Source organism: Perca flavescens, chromosome 12 (assembly GCF_004354835.1).
Source record: "Perca flavescens isolate YP-PL-M2 chromosome 12, PFLA_1.0, whole genome shotgun sequence".
In the NCBI taxonomy this organism is placed as follows: domain Eukaryota; kingdom Metazoa; phylum Chordata; class Actinopteri; order Perciformes; family Percidae; genus Perca; species Perca flavescens.
In genome coordinates this window covers 24629674-24649016 of record NC_041342.1, presented here as the reverse complement: position 1 = coordinate 24649016, position 19343 = coordinate 24629674, and the positions used below count along the sequence as shown (strand labels likewise).

The following is a 19343-nucleotide window of genomic DNA, read 5'->3' as shown; positions in this document are numbered from 1 at the left end:
CCCAAAATAGTAATAATAATTAATTATGGATGGAATTATAGTGAACATTTTTGTTAAATTTCCTCTTTTAGCTGGGGTCCCCAGAACCACTGTACTATAGGAGGATTTTCTAGGGTTTGAAATGTAATTTGTAGCTGAGGTTTTAAAAATATTTGCACTTGTGTTTAAGAAAGTACACAATCATTTTGTCAATAATTCTCAGAAATTCTACAAGAAACACTGTTGACGTCCACTCACATTCCTCTCTGGGTCTTATTCACACTATAGACACATCTCAGGGTTAAAGTGTCAAGTACGAAGTACGAATGGCTCAGAGAGGGCCAAGCTCTGCGTCACGCTCAGAGCCATCAGCAACAGTCTCACTCCTATCTTAAGCCTGAAGCCAAACGCATAGTTATGCATTTACACCGCTACATCCTTGTCTTTATTTAGCTGTTTCCCTGCAACTCCCAGGGCCAAAGAACACAGGTGTCAGTGTTTACCCATCTCTGTCAGGATGTACGTGGTGACACTTTAAATACCCAAGGCCTGGATCCTGGCATTTTTACTCTGGTAACTTTATCTAGATTCAAATGATATACTTGATGTGTGAAAGCACCGTTTTTGACGTATTAATGTCTCAACCGACATACATATTTCAAAGAACCAGCAGGAACACAAACATTGACCACCTCAAAGATCAGTGACGACGGTCTTAGTTTTTTAGTTATCAAAAGTCCTATATAAAGTGAGAACAACTGACTGTGAACTGTGGCACCAAAATACAACAGTGATCTCATGTCTTGGAGGGAACACCGGCACCGACCCCATCTGGCCCTATCACATCTCACTGACTATAAACATGAAATGCAGCACCACTGCTCACCGTGTGAGTATCTGGATACTCTTTCACAAGATTCTGGGAGTCCATTCATGGTCTTTCCTCCTTCCACCTGCGCGGTTCTCTGTGGGCAAACAACATATTGTGTGGTGAAGACAGTTACAAAACTGCTTTTGGTGTTTGATTTTGGTGTTTCGTGGCACACTACAGTATGTAGGAATAGTTTGACACTTTGAGGAAATACATTTATTTCGCTTTCTTTCTAAGAGTTAGATGAGAAGATCGATACCACTGTCATGTCTGACCGTCAAATGTCCACTTTCTTTTTTTTATTCTGCCCGCCAGCACCTGTAAAACTAAAGCATGCAACTCTCTACACAAATAGTTAATTTTAAATTAATTTTTTTGTACAGGTAAATAAATGAGATATAACATTAATTAGTTACCAGTTTTACAGGTGCCGGTAGGTGGATGTTGTTACCTTTGGACAGAGCCAGGCTAGAAGTTTCCCCTTGCCTCCAGGCTTTAGGCTAAGCTAAGCTAACCGCCTGCTGGCTCTAGCTTCATATTTAGTGTACAGACATGAGAGTGGCATCAGTTGTCACATTGCACTCTTGGCAAGAGAGCGAATAAGATAACTGAGTTGAAGAATTCTTTTAAAAACATGTGTGACGCCAGAGTGGCTACAGCTTCCAGGGGAGCATGTGTTTCTCTCTGAAGCGCCTGGTGTTCAATTTTGTTTGGTTTGTTAATTGTAAGCATCCATGTACTAAATTAACTGTAGGCTGGAGCTTTGACTCTGGGATATAAAGAATCAAGTATTGCAACACTGAGCACAGTCATGTAGTAAATGGTGTGACAATTAGTATTTAAATCACACACCTGAACGGTTATTTTCTTTAAAGGGGTGTTGTGACTTCTCCAGTCCTGCAGAGGGCAGTCTCTTCCGGTGTTACGGTCGGTAGCAGAGTTGAGCCGAGGGCTGCTGTTGAAGCTTTGCTGCAGGGTGACCTTTGACTCAAACAGGGCACGCAGAGCTTTGGTGCCTGAAGACTTCTTCTGAGGGAGGTAGTCCATAGAGCGGCTCCTGGACAGATTAGATCTTCTTCCGGTTCCCCACAGGGCCACATTCTCCTCGCTCTCCAGCCTCCTCCATCGACCATCCACATAGCTTTCTGACGCCTGAAAGCAGCGATTTAAATTTAAATTCAGCATGTTTTGGGGCAGTGTTGTTGATTTACTGATTGTCACATTTATTACTCAGGATGAAAATAGGAAAAGAAAAAGATGTATTACCTGAAGTTTATGCTCCTCTTTTTCAATACTCCTCAGGTCAGCAGAGCTTTGGTAACTGTTTTAACAAAGTTAGTGGCAAATGTATTAACCACAGCCCTTTTGATTTGAATCCAAGAATCAGATGGGAATTTGTGAACAGTAAAAGTGAATAAATAAAAAAACTGAGCAACGCACTAACGCTCAACTTTCATTCCTCATGTGTGTAAAAGTAAAGCAGTATTTATTGCTGTTTGTGTATGTCAATCGGTCTGACGACGATTTGCATTCATATACTTAGAGATTATGTGAATGTGCACATACAGTCTATTGTGCAGAACTTACTGTTGCACCAGCTGAGACACAGACTTTCTGTTCCAGCGGGTGGGAGCTGGCATGACCCATGACCTCTCCTGAACCCCAGAAAGACTCCTCAGCGACTGGGTCCTCCTGAGGCCAAATGCCTCCATTGCAGTCCCACTAACAGCAGCTAAAATAAGGAAAAATAAGGAAACTTTGAATCGCATTATTATTGTGTATTAATGCTTACAAAAGATTTGCAATAGAAAGTATATGACTTGTAAATGCTGAATCGTGTGATTGGAGGAGCTTATTGTCACATTTAGAGCAGAAAAGATGAAATCCATAAACTCTTTCTTCCTCTTTCAACATTTTGACTAGGAGCTGAGGCTTAACCCAAATTTGAGTTATTAAATAACCGACTGTCACACTGAAAGTCAAATGACCCTGTTAATGTTTATGAATTCCTGCCAGCAAAACGCACATTTACCACTCAGTATGACTGTGTGCTAGCCTGGAAAAAACCCTGACGAACTTCCGGCAAATTTGAGATTTGCCCTACAACTGAGAAGGGTCTGGTGTCAACCAGGCTAACAGTGTGCTACAACATATGATTATATTGTTGCTAAAAGACATTCCCTACTCTAAAAATGTTTTAAAAAGTTACAAGATCTAAAGTCTGAACAGAGAATCTTTCTATAAACTCATGCATCATGGGAACGCAGCTCAAAAATAGGGGAGATCGAGCATCTTCAGTCGTGGCCCCAAGGCTGTGGAATGAATTGCCTCTGCATGTCAGATTGGCCCCCAGCCTTCACATTTTTAAATCATTGGCCTTTAAACCTGCTTGAGAGTTGTATTCTGCATTTTCATTTTCCAGTTTGTTACTTGTTTTAAATGTTGGTTTTTGTTACTCGTGTGTTTATAATCTGTCCGAAAGTCAATGTGCAGCACTTAGGTCAACCTGGTTGTTATAAATGTGCTTTACAAATAAAGTTGGATTGGATTGGATTGGACAGAAATCCATAAGCTAAAAAGCAGAGGACAGCCATATAGACAATATCGCCATTGCAAATAAGGTTATGCTGCTCTGTCTGCAAGATCAAAAGAATATATTCAGCCCCATACCTGAAGAGAAGAAGCAGAAGTCACCTGTGCATCTCTGTCTCTGTGGCTGACTTGTGGTTTAGAAGCATCTCTCACAAGACACAGCAATGTAGAAGTGGCCAAAGTCCTTCAACACCTTGTGATTCGAGGCTTCCGGAAACTTCTAACATCACCTGATACATTTCTCTGACAGATCAATAGTTACCAAGTTTTTATTATGTAGATCATAAAACTAAAACTCATCTCTTAGTTTGTTATTTAAATGTTTTGTGATGACAGTGATGCATTTAAAAACACTGAGAAACCAGAGCGCAGACCTGTGTGTTCTATGACAGCTGCTCCAGTCAGATGTCAGTGCTGAAATTCCTGGCATAGCCGCTCTGTTACTGTATCTCATGCCAAAACTCAGAGAAGCAGCATTTTATCTGCACATCGCATGCACCAATCATTCACCTCTCCTTAATGTGCTTTAAACAGATGATAGTGTGTTAAGTTGCTACTTCCATTCTGCCAATACAGGACATGATCCAAAGCAGATGAAAAGCTGATGCTGCATGATGATTACAGTCTGCTGAGTTACAGTTCTACCAGACTGCTGGCACGTGAATTATATCCACCAATAAGTCAGAGAGAACTTTATATAATCCTTTTTTTCCGACGTAGGCAACATGGTGTAATCATTAACTTTAATAAGGATACACTATTGGAGCCCTACAGCAGTTTACAACGCACATAGCCTGCTCTGAAATAGTAGAATCTGAGTATCATAAAAATGAGAATTAAATAATAGTTTGAGACCTGATGTTTTGTCCTAAAATGTTAATGCACCACCTTGACTATGCCCATATGATTGAAGCCTATTAGTTTACTTTGGACTGCCCACCCTTATTATTTTTTGGTTATAATTCCAGATGTTTTGTGTCACTTTTAAGGCACTGAAAAAACTCTGAAAAAACTGTTCTCACCTAAAGCAGCTATTAATTGGCGCCGTTTTTTCACATTTAGCAGATTATATTTAGTAGGCAGCTAAATTAAGCTATTTTCCAAAGCTACTTTCCACCATAGCGTTGTTAGGCTGCTTGTAGTTTGCCGTTCATTTGTAGTAACGTTAAAGCTGCCATAAACGATGAAATCACTGTGTGTGGTGATACGTGATAATTATCAGCTGACTGCAGTTTTCTACAGCTCTAACAAGCTTTTTTTCAGCTCGTTTAGCTCATCGTTGTGGTCTTCCATTCCAAAATATTACTGTTTTGATTCACTCTCAGTGGAGGTAAAAGGAGAGTGAATATTAGACTTACATTTGCCAGGTGGACAGAAACACGACTCAAAATGAGCTACTGTTGCTCCGTAACTGTATACATCAATTTAAAAAAAAGAAAATTTGCTAACAGATCATGTCGAACTAAAATGTTTTTTGCCCCATGTTTCACATGCCCCCAAGTACCCAAGAAATCACTTAATGCAGGTGTGAGCTAATTATTTTGCTGACTATGCTATGGAGGATGTTTTTAAGTGCTTCGCATTCTTTGGAGGCCTGTAATCATTTTTGCTGTGGTTGCAATTCACATTAAAGTTGAAGTTGTTATTATTCAACATCATAAATAATATTTCTTTCATCTGACCACATGACTTCTCATGAGCATTGACTATGTTGACCTCCAGTGGAGAAATTGGTTCATTTATTCCTTCATGGAGAAAAACACACCACAGATGGTTTTTGGCTATAATATCATTTACCAGCCAGGAGATGGTGCCAGAGGAACACACCTGCCTCCACCTACAACAGGGGTGGTGAACCTGTGGCTCTTGAGCCGTATGCGTCTCTTTGCCTGCTCCTTTGAGGCTCTTACTGTGTGGCTGGGGGCTGTGTTATTGGTGGATTTTTTTTTTTTACTTTTTGAAACATTTCAGATAAGTTACATATAAAAAAAAAAGCATTTGAATGATGCATTTGCCAATTACTTAAAAAAGAATGCAGCAGAGTTTTTTTTAATGGACAGATTCTGCAACCTGAGGGAAAAAAACGGCCACAGATCACCTTCCTCATTAACCCTTTTACTGCTGATTGTTTGAAAGCCCCTCTAGTGACAACCTCTAGGGGTTTCCCACTGAGTCAATCTAAGTAAGACAAAAAACCTATGAAAACTGCTATGTATTATGACTTTCATTAGATCTGGAAGTCACTGTTGCTGTTGTAATGTGGACGTGCAGGTGTTGTGTGGCTTTTTGCTATGGTGCGTGTTTTTTTGTGGCTCTTTATGCTGAACTGGTTGGCCACCCCTGACCTATAACAAATGTGGTTAAAGGGCATCAACTGCTTGCTTGTTGAAAGAACATCTGTTGTATCAACAGTTAACCAGGTGAGTGCACATGTATACATGGCAGCTATTTGCAATATCTAAGGATTGTTGGGCTGCCTTTGTTCACAAACTTCTAATGCACCTATGAAGTCACAATGCATCTTAATGCTTTCAAGTTCCCAGATTTGTATTGTTATATGCACACTTACAGAGAAGCAGTCATTGGCAATAAAAACCTTGGATGTCATGCTCCTTCCAACACTACTCATTAAATATTTATATAAAGAAAAACACACAAGTAAAACTAAGACATAAAACTAATACATCTAAATCTAAAATAAAATAATTAGTGGTAGACTAGGTGTACAGTAATTGCAAAATGAAGGTACAACGTACAGGTACGTAGTATATATAAAGAGATGTAAACAGGTTGTAAAACAGTACTGTAAATAAAAGTATATAAAAGTAAAGTGACAATATAATGGTGAAAAAACTGCTTTGTACAAACACATGAATACCTGACAAGTAACAGTGAGAAGTGAGAAGCCCACCCTGTGTCTAACAGTTGTGTTGTCAGTCTTTAATGCATGTGTTTTGCCAGCTGCAATGGAAGAAAAGAGAGGCAATCAGTGAGTGATTGAGCATGTAGGGGAAGGAGGGAGAGGTAGTCAGACAGTCTCCCCCACACAGCTCAGTACTGGCTCGAACAGCTGAGAACAGAGCCGGTCTCCTTCCTCCTGCTGCTGCTGCTGCTGCTGCTGCTGCTGTGTGTTCCTGCAAAAGCCTCACATGGAGCCACATGTGACAGCCAACACCAACAGCAGAGTACACTGTGCAGGAACTCGGAGAGTACAGGAGCCCCTACTGCAGAGGTGGAAAGATGAGAACAGGAACACTTTTTCTGCACATGCACACAACTTGTAATTGTGAACGCATAATAGAAACAACAGAGAAACGTAAAGAGAAACACGTCTTTACTACATTCCTTCAGGGAAAAATGCCTTTTGGGTCCACATTGCATCACACAGGCCAGTTTGTAAGTTTGTAAGAAAGGTCACCACAGCTCTCTGGTTAATGTTGACAAGAGGCTCATTGTTGAAGGGAGAATGTCAAACCCAATCACACAGCTGCTTGGCTGTTACAGCTTGTGCTGCTCACATGCATCAAGATAAGATCACTGCTGTTGGAAGTTGTAGTTGTGTAACCTACTTTGCACTCTGGGCTGCAGCTTGCTTTTGCAACAGTACTGTTAGTGTTAATGCATGGATGATGTTATTTAGGGATACAATGAGCAAAATGCCCTTTTTAAGAACAATTACATACTGTAAATAAAAATTCTGTTAATCATGTTACTTAATAAAATCACTTATCCAATGTATTGCCTTAAAATATTGTAACATAGCAGCTTTGAGCCTCACTGGTCTCAGTAATGATAAAGCTGTGAAGTGAAGGCATTTGAATTATACATTGAAGTTCATCTCAGTTCCTGCACTGTGTACACAACTTGCTCGCCATTAAAGCATAGATCTTGCTCATATACTTTTTTCAACCTACATGTTGCACAGAGAGCACCCTTGGGCTCGTAGCCAGAGTGACTATGCTACAGAGATAAGATATCAGCACTGGACCGGCCCCAGGATTATGCAGACTTTCACTTGGCACAAGGCCAGCGCCTGCCATTAGGGTGTTGCAGGAAGTTCTCTGGTGTCACCCCTGAATTGATACCACTGCACAGACAAAAGGTTGGGAGTTGACGCATCACTTATGGTGTCACTGTTGTGAAATGTTACCCAAAGTCTTTATCAGATTTCCTGAGTGGAGAAAGTGAACTTGGAGTCTCTTTTGATAAAGGTTTGAGTTTAAAAATGAGTTAACCTGAATAAAAAGAATCATGTATAAGGATCATGTATAAAGCCAAGAACACCACTGACGTAAAAAACGATGACAATAATGACTGCGAAGATGTTGACAATGTTGATGGTGATAGCAGTCATGCTGCTGCTGCTGCTGCTGCTGCTGATGATGAACGCAAACATAATGATTCACTGCTTTACCATGCTCTAAAATAGAAACGGCTGGGCTACGTTTGCCCTTGTGACCATGGTGACCACTGTCAAAACATGACATCAGAGGCTATGTATAAAGGAGCCAACTCATGTGTATGTGACATTTCCACAAGAGGGGCCGGAGTAAGACATCAACAATTCTGAAAGATGGAGAGAGGAAACGTGGGATATACAGCTATAGATCTGTCTATGTGTCTATATCTATCTATCTATCTATCTATCTATCTATCTATCTATCTATCTGTCTATCTATCTATCTATGTGTCTGTCTATCTATCTATCTATCTATCTATCTATCTATCTATCTATCTATCTATCTATCTCTGGTTCTGTTGTCAAGGAAGTATTTTTAGGAAAACAAAACAATCTCCTGGCAGCATGTGGCTCCATTTGGCACCTTACATCTATCTATCTGTCTGTCTATGTGTCTATCTATCTATCTGTCTGTTTGTCTGTCTGACTGTCTGTTTGTCTGTCTGTCTGACTGTCTGTTTGTCTGTCTGTCTGTCTGTCTATCTATCTGTCTATCTATCTATCTGTCTGTCTATGTGTCTATCTATCTATCTATCCATCTATCTGTCCGTCTATGTGTTTATCTATCTATCTATCTATCTCTGGTTCTGTTGTCAAGGAAGTATTTTTTAGGAAAACAAAACAATCTCCTGGCAGCACGTGGCTCCATTTGGCACCTTACATCACAACCTGACTGGAAAGCAATAACACACAATCTGACACTACCTGATACTTCCTGTTATGCCCAAGACAGTGGAGAGTGGTCTTCATTGTAAAAGAGCAAAGCAGGAATTGGGGCACAGTTTCACATGCCTGAAGCTTTTTCAAACTCTGTCAGTATATTGCTGTATGTGGGCCATCGCTGGCACAGCTTGACTGAGAAAACGGGGCCATAAGAGCCAGTGGTAGCAACCTGAGAGACTGCCAGAATGGAGGTTTACTATAAGTTATGTAACATGGACAGAGAGCACAGTAAGAGTTTACTCTCACTGTCCTCTATGATACGAGATAGGATCATCTGTCATGCACAGATTATTACATTGAGAGCACCTGTAGAATAATGTATATCGTGACTTCATTGTTATTTGCATGACATGTTTATGAAATGGTTATGATTTTTTTTTTTATAAATCAGGTTAGGGAATATGGGTTAGTTTGACTTTGGTGGCTGCATTAATACGTGCATAAATACAGTAAATTTGAGTGAATTGTGCTAAACTAGAAATGACCGTTGCTGTGCAACTTACAGTGAAATATTAATTTCTTCCATTACTCATCTCCTTCTCCGTTAGTGCTGCACTAGTATGGTCTGGGAAAATCTCCTGACACACTGAAGCATACAACAAAGTCACAAAAAGAACAGGAAACTCCAACAGTATTGCACAAATGTATTTTGGTCAGGCAGTGTGTGGGACTATAAATAGTTACGTAGCCGCAGCACTTTGATCGTGTGTTATATGTCACAAAATATCTCAGGGAGGATACACAGACTGGAAGTTGCAAAATCTACCGCACATCATATACTTTAGTAATATTTATACAGTTATTAACAAACAGTCCAAGTTTGAGCATTAAATAATAGACAATAATTGGTTATTTATGCGCTGTTAATAAAGTGAAAGTTTCACTTTATTAGTAATTCTCTCCTCTCTTACAGCCCTGTCGCTCATGGTGTTTACTCCCCACGCAGGTCAGTGGAAAAGATACACACACATGCACTAGAGGGATCCCAGCCAAAGTGGGTCACACTCTCATAACACACTTCCACTGAATGCTGAGGACAGGACAAGCAGTCCTTCCTCTGGCCAGAGTGTTTAGACCAACAGGTATTAGTGCAGTTTTTCTTCAAACTGAAGCACGGATGTGTATCAACATGGGGTCAAGAGTATTTTGGATTTGCATCTGCTAATCTGTCGCTCTGTTTGTCTCTCTGAGCTTTATTTTCCTCCCAGTCGGGAACACAGAGTAGCCTATGCTTATCTTTAAAAGAAGAGACACTGGAATGTTAATCCAGTCGCTTTACTTTTTCTCCTTCAGTATTTTTCCAAAGAACAATGACTTAACAGTTTGAATAGTTCACAATGAGCATGTGCATGTTTTCACATGGACACAAAGACAAACTTCAGTTTCTAACTAATGCCATCTGTGCCAAATATAATATAACAGGAAAGCAGGGAGGAGGATTTTTCCATGATAAGAAGAAGCAGAGGCTTTACACCCAATTCCATAACCCTGCCCATCTACAGCTTCTTTACACTGCAGGGAGTTACTTGTTTAGGAGTGGCTGGCTTACTGTAAATCACCATCTCAGAGGAATGCCAGTGAGTCATGTTACAGAAATGTAAGATGAATACCTGGCAGCATGTGTCACATTTAATACAGTTCTAATCACCATTTTTACATGAGGTTTGAAGGCTATTTACACAGATACAAACGACCAGACAGTCAGTTGAGGCAATGAAAGGCCATAAGGATTCAAATCTTATCAGAAACTCAATGTCTAAATGTAACCACTTAACAATCATGTTGAAATGTAAATAAATAGGCCTACCACTGAATTTGTCAACCAAATTAAAAAGAAATATATATATATATTTTGTCCACTCTCAATTCACTGAACTTCTTTTGTTTTATTGGATAAAATAAGGAAATGATCAGAGTAAAATGCTGCTACAATCCAAATGAGTCAACATGCTCTAACTCGTTCATAATGTTGGCTGATTCCTTGCCTTCTGATAATCACCAGCTGGAGGTTTATAAGTTATTTATTTGCCACCACACATCACTGGTTGTAACAGTGAAGTGTGAACATAACAGTGGGCAGCAGTGACGAGCGTCTCCTGCCTCTGTGTGTGTCACCGTTTGCGTCAAGACAGTCAGGGAGCCACAGAGAGGACTTCTGGGAAGCGAGATGATTCATGCTCCCGGTCACTTCCGGTTTCGTCGAGCAGGAGAGCTGTGACCCCGCTAACTGTTTAAATTGAGGTATAAAGTTAAAAATGAATTTCTTTTTTTCTTTTTTTTGAGTTGGTGTGTATCACCTTTGGTTGTTTTGGTCTGAACGAGGTTCGACTGATTTGAGACCACTGGCTGTATATATGAGTAGATTAATTGATATACAGTCGTTGTAACAGTTGCAGTATTTAGCTAGGTTTAGTGACAGCCTTGTGTTGTGGGTGAATCAGTAAACAACGGTGTTACTGTTTCATGGGGTGGAGTATCATGTAGCTTTTAACTAATAGCTTATGATTGGCTTACTACGTACATTAATTAAGGAGTTGCTCACTATCCAGACAGAAGCACGCATGCGTGACGTCTGAGGAGATTCCAGGGGTTGCACTATCTTGCTATCACAATCTCAACGTCGTCTCTTTGGTGGGTCCCAGTCGTGTTCACCATAGGTTCAAACTGGGACTACAGTCTAGCTTCACAATCACATAGACAGACAGTCACACAATGCACAGCTGGCTGGATGGCAGACAAGACTCATAACTTCGTGTCAATTTCAGCCTTTTCGGTTATTATGCTGCATTTTACTTTGTGGTGAGTAACTGAAGAATAAAAAGAAATCACTGTTTTACTCCTGTGGGGTTTCTATAATTATCATTACTGGTTTAGTGACCAGTTTTTTTCTTCTTCTGATTATCACTTCGTATTATGTGTATGGAATAACCCCTACGTTTCACAAATTTCACACGTTATGGGCTACGTAGCCCCGTTAATTCTGTGAAATGTCTGGACCGTTACTGTTAATTCTACTGTTAATACTGTTTCATGAAGACTCAAACAGCTTACCGAAGTAGTACTGTTTAAACAAACTCCCTATCACAACGACACGGACTCCACTCTGTCTGTGCTGTCAGCTCTGAGGCAGCAGAGGAAGTTTGCTCTAGTTTGAATGGGACTGTGGCTGCTGGTGTTTCTGCTGTAAAGACAGAGGGAACAGTGTTGTCATTGTAGCTGACATGATCGCTGAGTGTCTCCGCAAGGGGTGAAAAGGTCGGCTGCCTAATGACTGTTATTATGCCAAACAGGAAACGACTCTTGCACTCCTCCAATGAAAACTCGGTAGAACATGCGCGCAACATTCCTGTAGGGATTTAAAGTGCCTGAAAACAATAATGATATTATTGTGAACGTATTATGCGTAGTGTCAGTGGCCTGCAGCCTATTCTTAACTACTTCAGTACATTAAAATACTGAATATGAGTATAGCAACAATATTGTAAGGGCACAAGACACCTCTTATTTGTTGATGGATCCAGGAAGTTGCTTACTTTGACACACACACACACACACACACACACACACACAGCATCACAGGTTTACCTATTTGGTCACTACAGACATTTGGAAGCCCTTTTGCGTGTTGACTCAGAATGAGTGTGTGTTACTGTGTGTTAGGAGTCCAGTCTGTCAGTGCAGACAAATGTGGTTTACATTGCTTTCTCTGGACATTAGCATGTCACTGTTTTACCTGGTGTACTCTCTCATTTAGTAAAAGCACATGCTGTTCTGTTTTCAGTGGCTCTGCTTAGGATGATCACTCTGTTCCCTTTTCTCTGGGACTTGAGGGGAGGTCAGTCTAAATCCTGGTCAGCTGCTTGTATTACTGTCACTTACTGGACTATGATGGAGTTTAAAGCATCTTGAGGTCAAACAGTTCTGATTGTTTGGAGCAATGAAGAAGAGTGCAAGTTTCAGAAGTGAATATTCCGTTTGCAAATGTGAATATTTTGTGGTTTTCTTAGATGTCCATGATATTAAACAGAATACTTTGGGGTTTTATATTATTGCTCAGACTAAACAAGACATTTGAATATTGCTTTATAGAGAAATTGTGATGTGCATTTTTTTTTATTTTCTAACATTTTACGGACTAGAGCTGCAAAGATGAATTGATTAAACGATTAGTTGTTAACTATTAAAATAATTGGCAACTATTTTGATAATTGGTTTGAGTCATTTCTTATGAAAAAAAGGATACAAAAATCTGATTCCAGTTTCTTAAATGTTAATACGGTATTCTCTAGTTTTTTTCAATCCTCTATGGCCGTAAACTGAATATCTTTGAGTTGTGGACAAGACAAGACATTTAAGGACCTCATCTTGGGCTATGGTAAACACTGATCCATATTTTTCAAAATGTTTTGACATTTTATAGACTGAACAACTAATCGATTAATCGAGAAAATGAATGACAGATGAATCGACATTGAAAATAATCTCAAAATAGCAGTTTGCCATCCAATATGTCATAGGCTCCCATTGTGTCCAAAAATGACTTAACAGCTTCTACAAACATACTGCTAACTTAACTTGTCTAACTGACTACGTTGGACAAGACTAATAACTGCTTTTCTTTACTTGAACTTACTTTACTTTTTTTCTTTTACTCAGTATCTTTGAACAGCCCTGCTAATGTTTGTAAACCTGAAGTGATTCATGTTTTGACTTATTTTCCATGTTCACATCCATAAATAGCAGCCGCTTGAAACACTACACCCCCCAGTCCTCAGCATGCAGCCATTGGACGATCTGTTTCCACGTATTCTTCTCAAAAAACTTGAGGAATCATTGGAATGTTAATTACTCTGCGGGGGAAAGAAAAAGAGCTTCTTTTTTCACTTTTACATAAGTGCTCAGCTGGTTTGCAAGCGAAACTACGATTGCAGTTTTGCATATTTGTACACTTATGAAACATCCATTTGTAAGATAATCACCAGATGAAATTAGCCTAAACAACTTGTGTCCTGAAACCGGCTCGACCAGCAGCTCTCAACAGGAAACACCTCTCATTCCTCCAGCTGTCATTTTCAAAAGACAGATCATTTGACTGTGTACATTTTTTTGCACTCTCAAACAAAAAATGAAACACATCATTGTTGCTGTGTTAGTGAATTGTTATTCCATTATTAATGCATTGATTTATACAACTTCTGGTCTTATGTTCCTGGGTTAGGAATGTCTTTGCTCTTTGGATGAAGCAACACAATGCATGACTTGTTTTGTTTCTCTCTTAAGGTCTTGATCTATGCATTTATTAATGTACCACAGTGTGGTACATATTTAAACCAATGTGCCTTTTTTCTTTGTGTTCACACAGAATTTATATCAACCACTACCGCCAAACAATAAGAGGCACCATGAAGAGAAAGTTTGCAGAGGTAGATGGCAATCCCTGCTACTCCTCCTCCTCCTCTCCTCCGTCCTCCTTCTCCTCCCCTGCCTCCTCCGAGTGGGAGTCTGATGGGGAGAGCGGCCCCTCTGACAACCAGGATTTCACAACTCAGAGTCCTTCACACACCGGTTTACCCTGTAAGTCTCCAAACCAATGACCACTGTGTTTTTTTCCCCACTTTCAAATAATGCAAACCTCCTCCTTATCTGGATTTATTTTTCCCATCAGTGTTTTATAGGAGTGTCTCTTATCAGCCTGCAGCAGCCCCGATATGAAAATGCTAAGCTTAGGGCTGTTCTAGATAATGCACAGTGACAATGACTCGCCTCTGGACTGTCTGTCCGGTTGGGTAGAAGATCATTTGCCTGAGCAATAGGATGTTGTGGAATCAATTTGAATAGCAGGGTCCCTTTAAACAAGTCATATCTAATGCCTTATTAAGATATCACAAAGTGGCAAAATACTCTGCAGTTGTTGTGCAGCCTAACACCTTATGTATAACAAGTTTTAGGCTTGTTATTATGTTACCAAGTCACAATTGAGTCCAAGTGCCCCAGTGTGGAGTTTTTTAGACAGACAGAGCAGCTGAGAAGAGCTTAGTCAGCTGGTCTCAGTTGTTTACTGACTTTTGGAGCTAGAGTTCAGCTCCATTTATTTGTAAAGGTTAGACAATTTGTTGAAACCAAACAGTAACCGGATGAATATTGAGGACTAAACTGTCAGAAATAGTGTATTCTGGTAAACCTCCAGGGTTAGACCTTGGTTTACTTGTTTCCTCTCTTTACTGGTGATCTGCAATACACCCTTTGCATGGTATTTCCCCTTAACATGTACAGTATGTTACTTAACTATTGACCCAAGCCACTGCAGTGAAGCACATGTAGTGTGTCACCTAGTGGCCACTGAGAGACCTACAGAATAAAAGCCTGTGTCAAAGTTCAGGGCCTGTTTTTATCAAGTGTCCAGGAATTCTTTCTAGGATTTGTGACAAAAAAAGGACTTTATGAAGCTTCCTACACTGACTTTTAGCAAAAAGATGGAATACTTCTAGGAGAGAGTGTGACATCGCTGTTTTACAACATTTAGAAAGTAGAAATTACTATAACCTATAGTAGTTTTTCTGATAGTTGTGGTTTGGAGTGTTAGACATAGGTAAAATATCATTGAAAAATCATGTCATTATCACTTCTGTTACATCATTGGGTCTTTGGAAATAAACAACAACAATATTAAATAGCTCTCATATATTAAAGCCCCATTATAATTTGAAATTAATATATAAAATACTAAAACCTAATAATAGATTCCACCTGTTGTAATCACGTTGAGCCCTGGCATTTGGCCTGAAGAGAAGGGTCCAACACTTTGAAGATATCCTTTATCACCATTAAGCAGGTGATATCCAGGGGAACATGATTGCCATCAAATAAAAGTTTTAGTCCACTCTCATTAAGGACTCTTTAAATTACCAAAAAGTATTGGGTTTTGTCAAAACATCATCTTTTAATTAAGCTCATTGTCATTAAGCTCTTTCTGCCATCTCTTGGCGTTTCCTAACAGGTTAGGACAGTTCAGTAGGCTGTTAAAATGCATTTACTCCGACTCCTAAAAAGTAAGACCAAAAATGCATCACTCCATGTAGGACTGATTTTCTACTCTTGATAATGAGGGGCCTAGAACAGGACTGCTCTGACAGATGTGCTCATGTTTCACAAAATGTTGTTATGATAGCACCAGATGCTCACTTCAAAACTAGACCTGACGGTGTCTCACTTTTTCCGATGTCTTTGTCTTTTTCTAACACGAGCAGTGCGGTCCATCCTGAAGAGGCCCAAGCTTGCAGGTGCACAGAGCAACGTGCGCTTTGACCAAGTGATGGTGTTCAGTTTCCCACGCTGCCAAGGCTTCACCAGTGTGCCCAGTCGTGGAGGTGCCACCCTGGGCATGATGCAGAGGCACAGCACCTTTCAAAAATACACAGTGGCAGAGCATGCACTGGAGCGACGTAACAGACGCAGAGAGAGGCTCAGAGAAAGACGGAGAAAAGAAAGGTTCGAGGCATTGAAATACAAAGTGAGTGCATTTCATTTCTCCATTAGTTTGCATTGCTTGTCTACACGTCTTCTTACTTTGTCTGTTGTGCTGATTCCAGTTGATCACCAGTGGGGCCATTGACCAGAAAGAGGCACACAGGCTCACGGTGGATCAGATCCCAGATGAAGACAATGACATCCACATCAGTGATGCTGAGCTGGAGGATGGAGGTTTCCTCCAGCCGTACTCCTCCAAACAGCGGCAGGCTCTCCTCCAGGCAGCAGGGGTGAAGCGCATAGACAGGGAGGAGAAGAGGCAGCTTCATGCCCTGCGTATCTCCAGGGAGGCCTGTGGGTGTGACTGCCAGGGTTTTTGTGAGCCAGAGACGTGCGCATGCAGTCTGGCAGGAATCAAGTGCCAGGTACGACACTATACATAAACAAACACTACTTCAATCTCTAACAGCATAAGGGCTAATTATAAACCTGATTTGGACACGACGAGTTTGCACTGGCACATTTTGTCTTGCCGTGTGAATGCGTTTCATGTTTTGTTTTTGCATCTAAAATGTGGACAACTTTGATTGTAAAATTCTAGTTTGAGCAAATGAAGCATCTCATTTGAGTCCGTCAAACGTGTGTTGAAGCAATTTCACTATTTACTTTTAGTTAACCATTTTAACCATTTCCATTACTTTTAGTGAAAGAGATATGTTAATTATTTAAATCAGCTTGGTGTCCTTACAGTGTGGGCAGTGTGTGCAGATGAATGGTGTGGGGCTTCCCTCAGGGGCCACAGCGCACGGAGCTCCCAGCTGAGCAGGGCAGCGGTCTGCCGAGATCCGCCGGATGAAATGCGTCTTTTCGCTTCTTTCGGCGGATCTCTGGGCTTCGTGCACCACAGAGGGAAGCCACACATCATTCATCTAAACGCACTGCCCACACAAAGATGACACAGAGCTGGATTCAATGCGGCAAAGTATCCCTTTTAATGTTAACTATTTCAACTATTTCATTTATCCATTACATTTATCTAACTGTCAATTAGCCAAAAACAGACATTCCTATCTTGTTATTGTATACATTAACAATTTCCCAATTGATTATCACAAAAATGTGTTATATAAAAATACATATTGTAATAAGTAGCCAATCATGAGCCTGTTTTTTTTTAAGAAAATAAGTAAAGTATAGTAATGTAATTAATTACTAAAAACACATTTTACCTGCACGTGTTTCTCAGTGATTGTTTACTTGAGATCTTGGTGTCAATACTCTGTATTGTATTTAAGTACCCATAGTGCTGATTTTCTCTTTCTGCTGTCTTTTACACACAGGAGGACCGCGTCAACTTCCCATGTGGCTGCACCAAGGACGGCTGTGGAAACACTCAGGGACGCATTGAGTTCAACTCCAGACGTGTGCAGACTCATTATTTCCACACCGTTATGAAACTTGAACTGGAGAGGCGACTGCAAGATGAAACACTTTGCCAAGAGGACCAGACAGGACTTCCAGATGACCTTCAACAGTATGTGGACCAGGATGAGGCCCATCCGGTGCAGAGTGCACAGGACAAGAGCTGCCCCTTTGGGTTCACCATGGAGGAAGATGGTCTTCCTCTCACCATGCCTGCCACACCTCCCTTTCATTTCACCCCAGAGCGGTTGGTAGTGGAGGAGAACAGCTGCAGCAGCGACATGACCGAATCCTGTTGCTCCTCCTCTGACTCTGATGCAGGAGGATGCGTTAATGGGAGTCAGAATCTCCCTGATGTTAATGAAGGGTTGTCCCGTGCCCTCAGCATCTGTGACTCTGAAAATGATAACTACTCTACGTGCAGCCAACGGAGGCACATAGGAGAACCACTAATGCAGCACAGCAGCAACTCTGCCACTTACAGCACACCTACTGACAGTATGGGGCCACTTACAGCCAACACATTCACAGACAATATGAGCAGGACCTCACTGACAGATTACCTCGATGAGAATGCAAACCAAGCTAGAGATTTCTTTGACAGTGACTCTCTTGAGGGCTTCCCCAACACTCCCTCCCCCACTGTGGACTATTTTTCCGGCAGGTACATGGACCTGAGTCTGTCCTCTGACTCTGACATTGAGTTCTTCGACAGTGACTACACCTCTGGACCTCTGCACAGTTCTTTCAAAGTACACAGACACCCAGACAGCTTTTGCCACCTCCAGCTGTTCAGCTCTGTTAATTTGCCACAGTACGAGTCGAGCACCTACCTACTAGAGTCTCTGATCGGCCTGACTGAGCCAGGCCCAGAGCAGGGTTATGCAGTCAGCAACACCCAGCTTTTATAGCAAGGCAGTCTAGTGAAATAACAAGAAACAGTGTAAGATAATTAAATGTATAAAGCACTTCTTTTGTGTATTTGTAAGAATATTTCAACGTACAAAGAATGATTGATAAAATATTTTTTTCTATGTGAATGTTTTCTATTGCCTAAAAATAAGTTTGCCTTTATTTCAGAGAAACCCCACTTGAGTAATTAATATATTATACATTCAGCCTTATTGTTTATTGCAAGTTAAGTTGTTTAAAGTAAAAACCTATTTATTACAAAGGTTATGAAGGTAGAGGCAATAAACAGTTCCCATTTTAAACAGTATTGGCCTCAACAAAAATATGCATATTTTCAGGTAGCTTGCCATGGTATAAGTAGGATAATCCACATTGGTACATGCAGTAATAAAAAAATAACACTCTTCCATTTCAACCTAGGAGTTGTGAATTATTTTCTACTGCCTGACTGATTGTGGATTATCCCGTATATGCTTAACTATATGTTTAGAATATTTCTGTATTAGAGAAATACAATAAAACATTTGCATTAATTTATTCACAGATTTCAGATGTGTTTAATGAGTGATTTTTGTCTATTCATACATGTGAAGAAACCAAAACTGGGTAAGCATCAAGTTATAGGAGCAATAATAATAATAATGACACTGACATTGATTTAATGATGTATGACTGTGGTTTATGATTCTTCTATTGCAAAGCCGAAAAGTTAAAGTTTTCCTTTGACTGCTGTTATCACACACTAAAATGATTAATTGATTTAGTACAATCTCAACTATCTAACTCAGTCCAATGGTAGCAAATTGCTGCAAAAGACCTCAATGCCCTTAAAATGGCATGTCAAAGTGTCTGAGGGTCTACGTCCTGGTGGTTTTTATGTACTGCCACTAATAAACCCATTGGCGTAATGTTGCGATA

The 19343-nt window shown here is 40.4% G+C and overlaps 1 protein-coding gene across 1 annotated transcript; it reads left to right on the top strand.

Moving 5' to 3' along the window:
• Positions 1–11282: 11282 nt before the first annotated feature.
• On the top strand, positions 11283–18962 carry LOC114565347 (cysteine/serine-rich nuclear protein 1). Its single transcript, XM_028593341.1, has 5 exons — positions 11283–11423; positions 13987–14198; positions 15872–16134; positions 16214–16516; positions 17432–18962. The coding sequence occupies exons 2-5, from the start codon at positions 14027–14029 to the stop codon at positions 18422–18424; spliced, it is 1731 nt and encodes a 576-aa protein (XP_028449142.1). The 5' UTR covers positions 11283–11423; positions 13987–14026; the 3' UTR covers positions 18425–18962.
• The last annotated feature ends 381 nt before the right edge of the window (positions 18963–19343 follow it).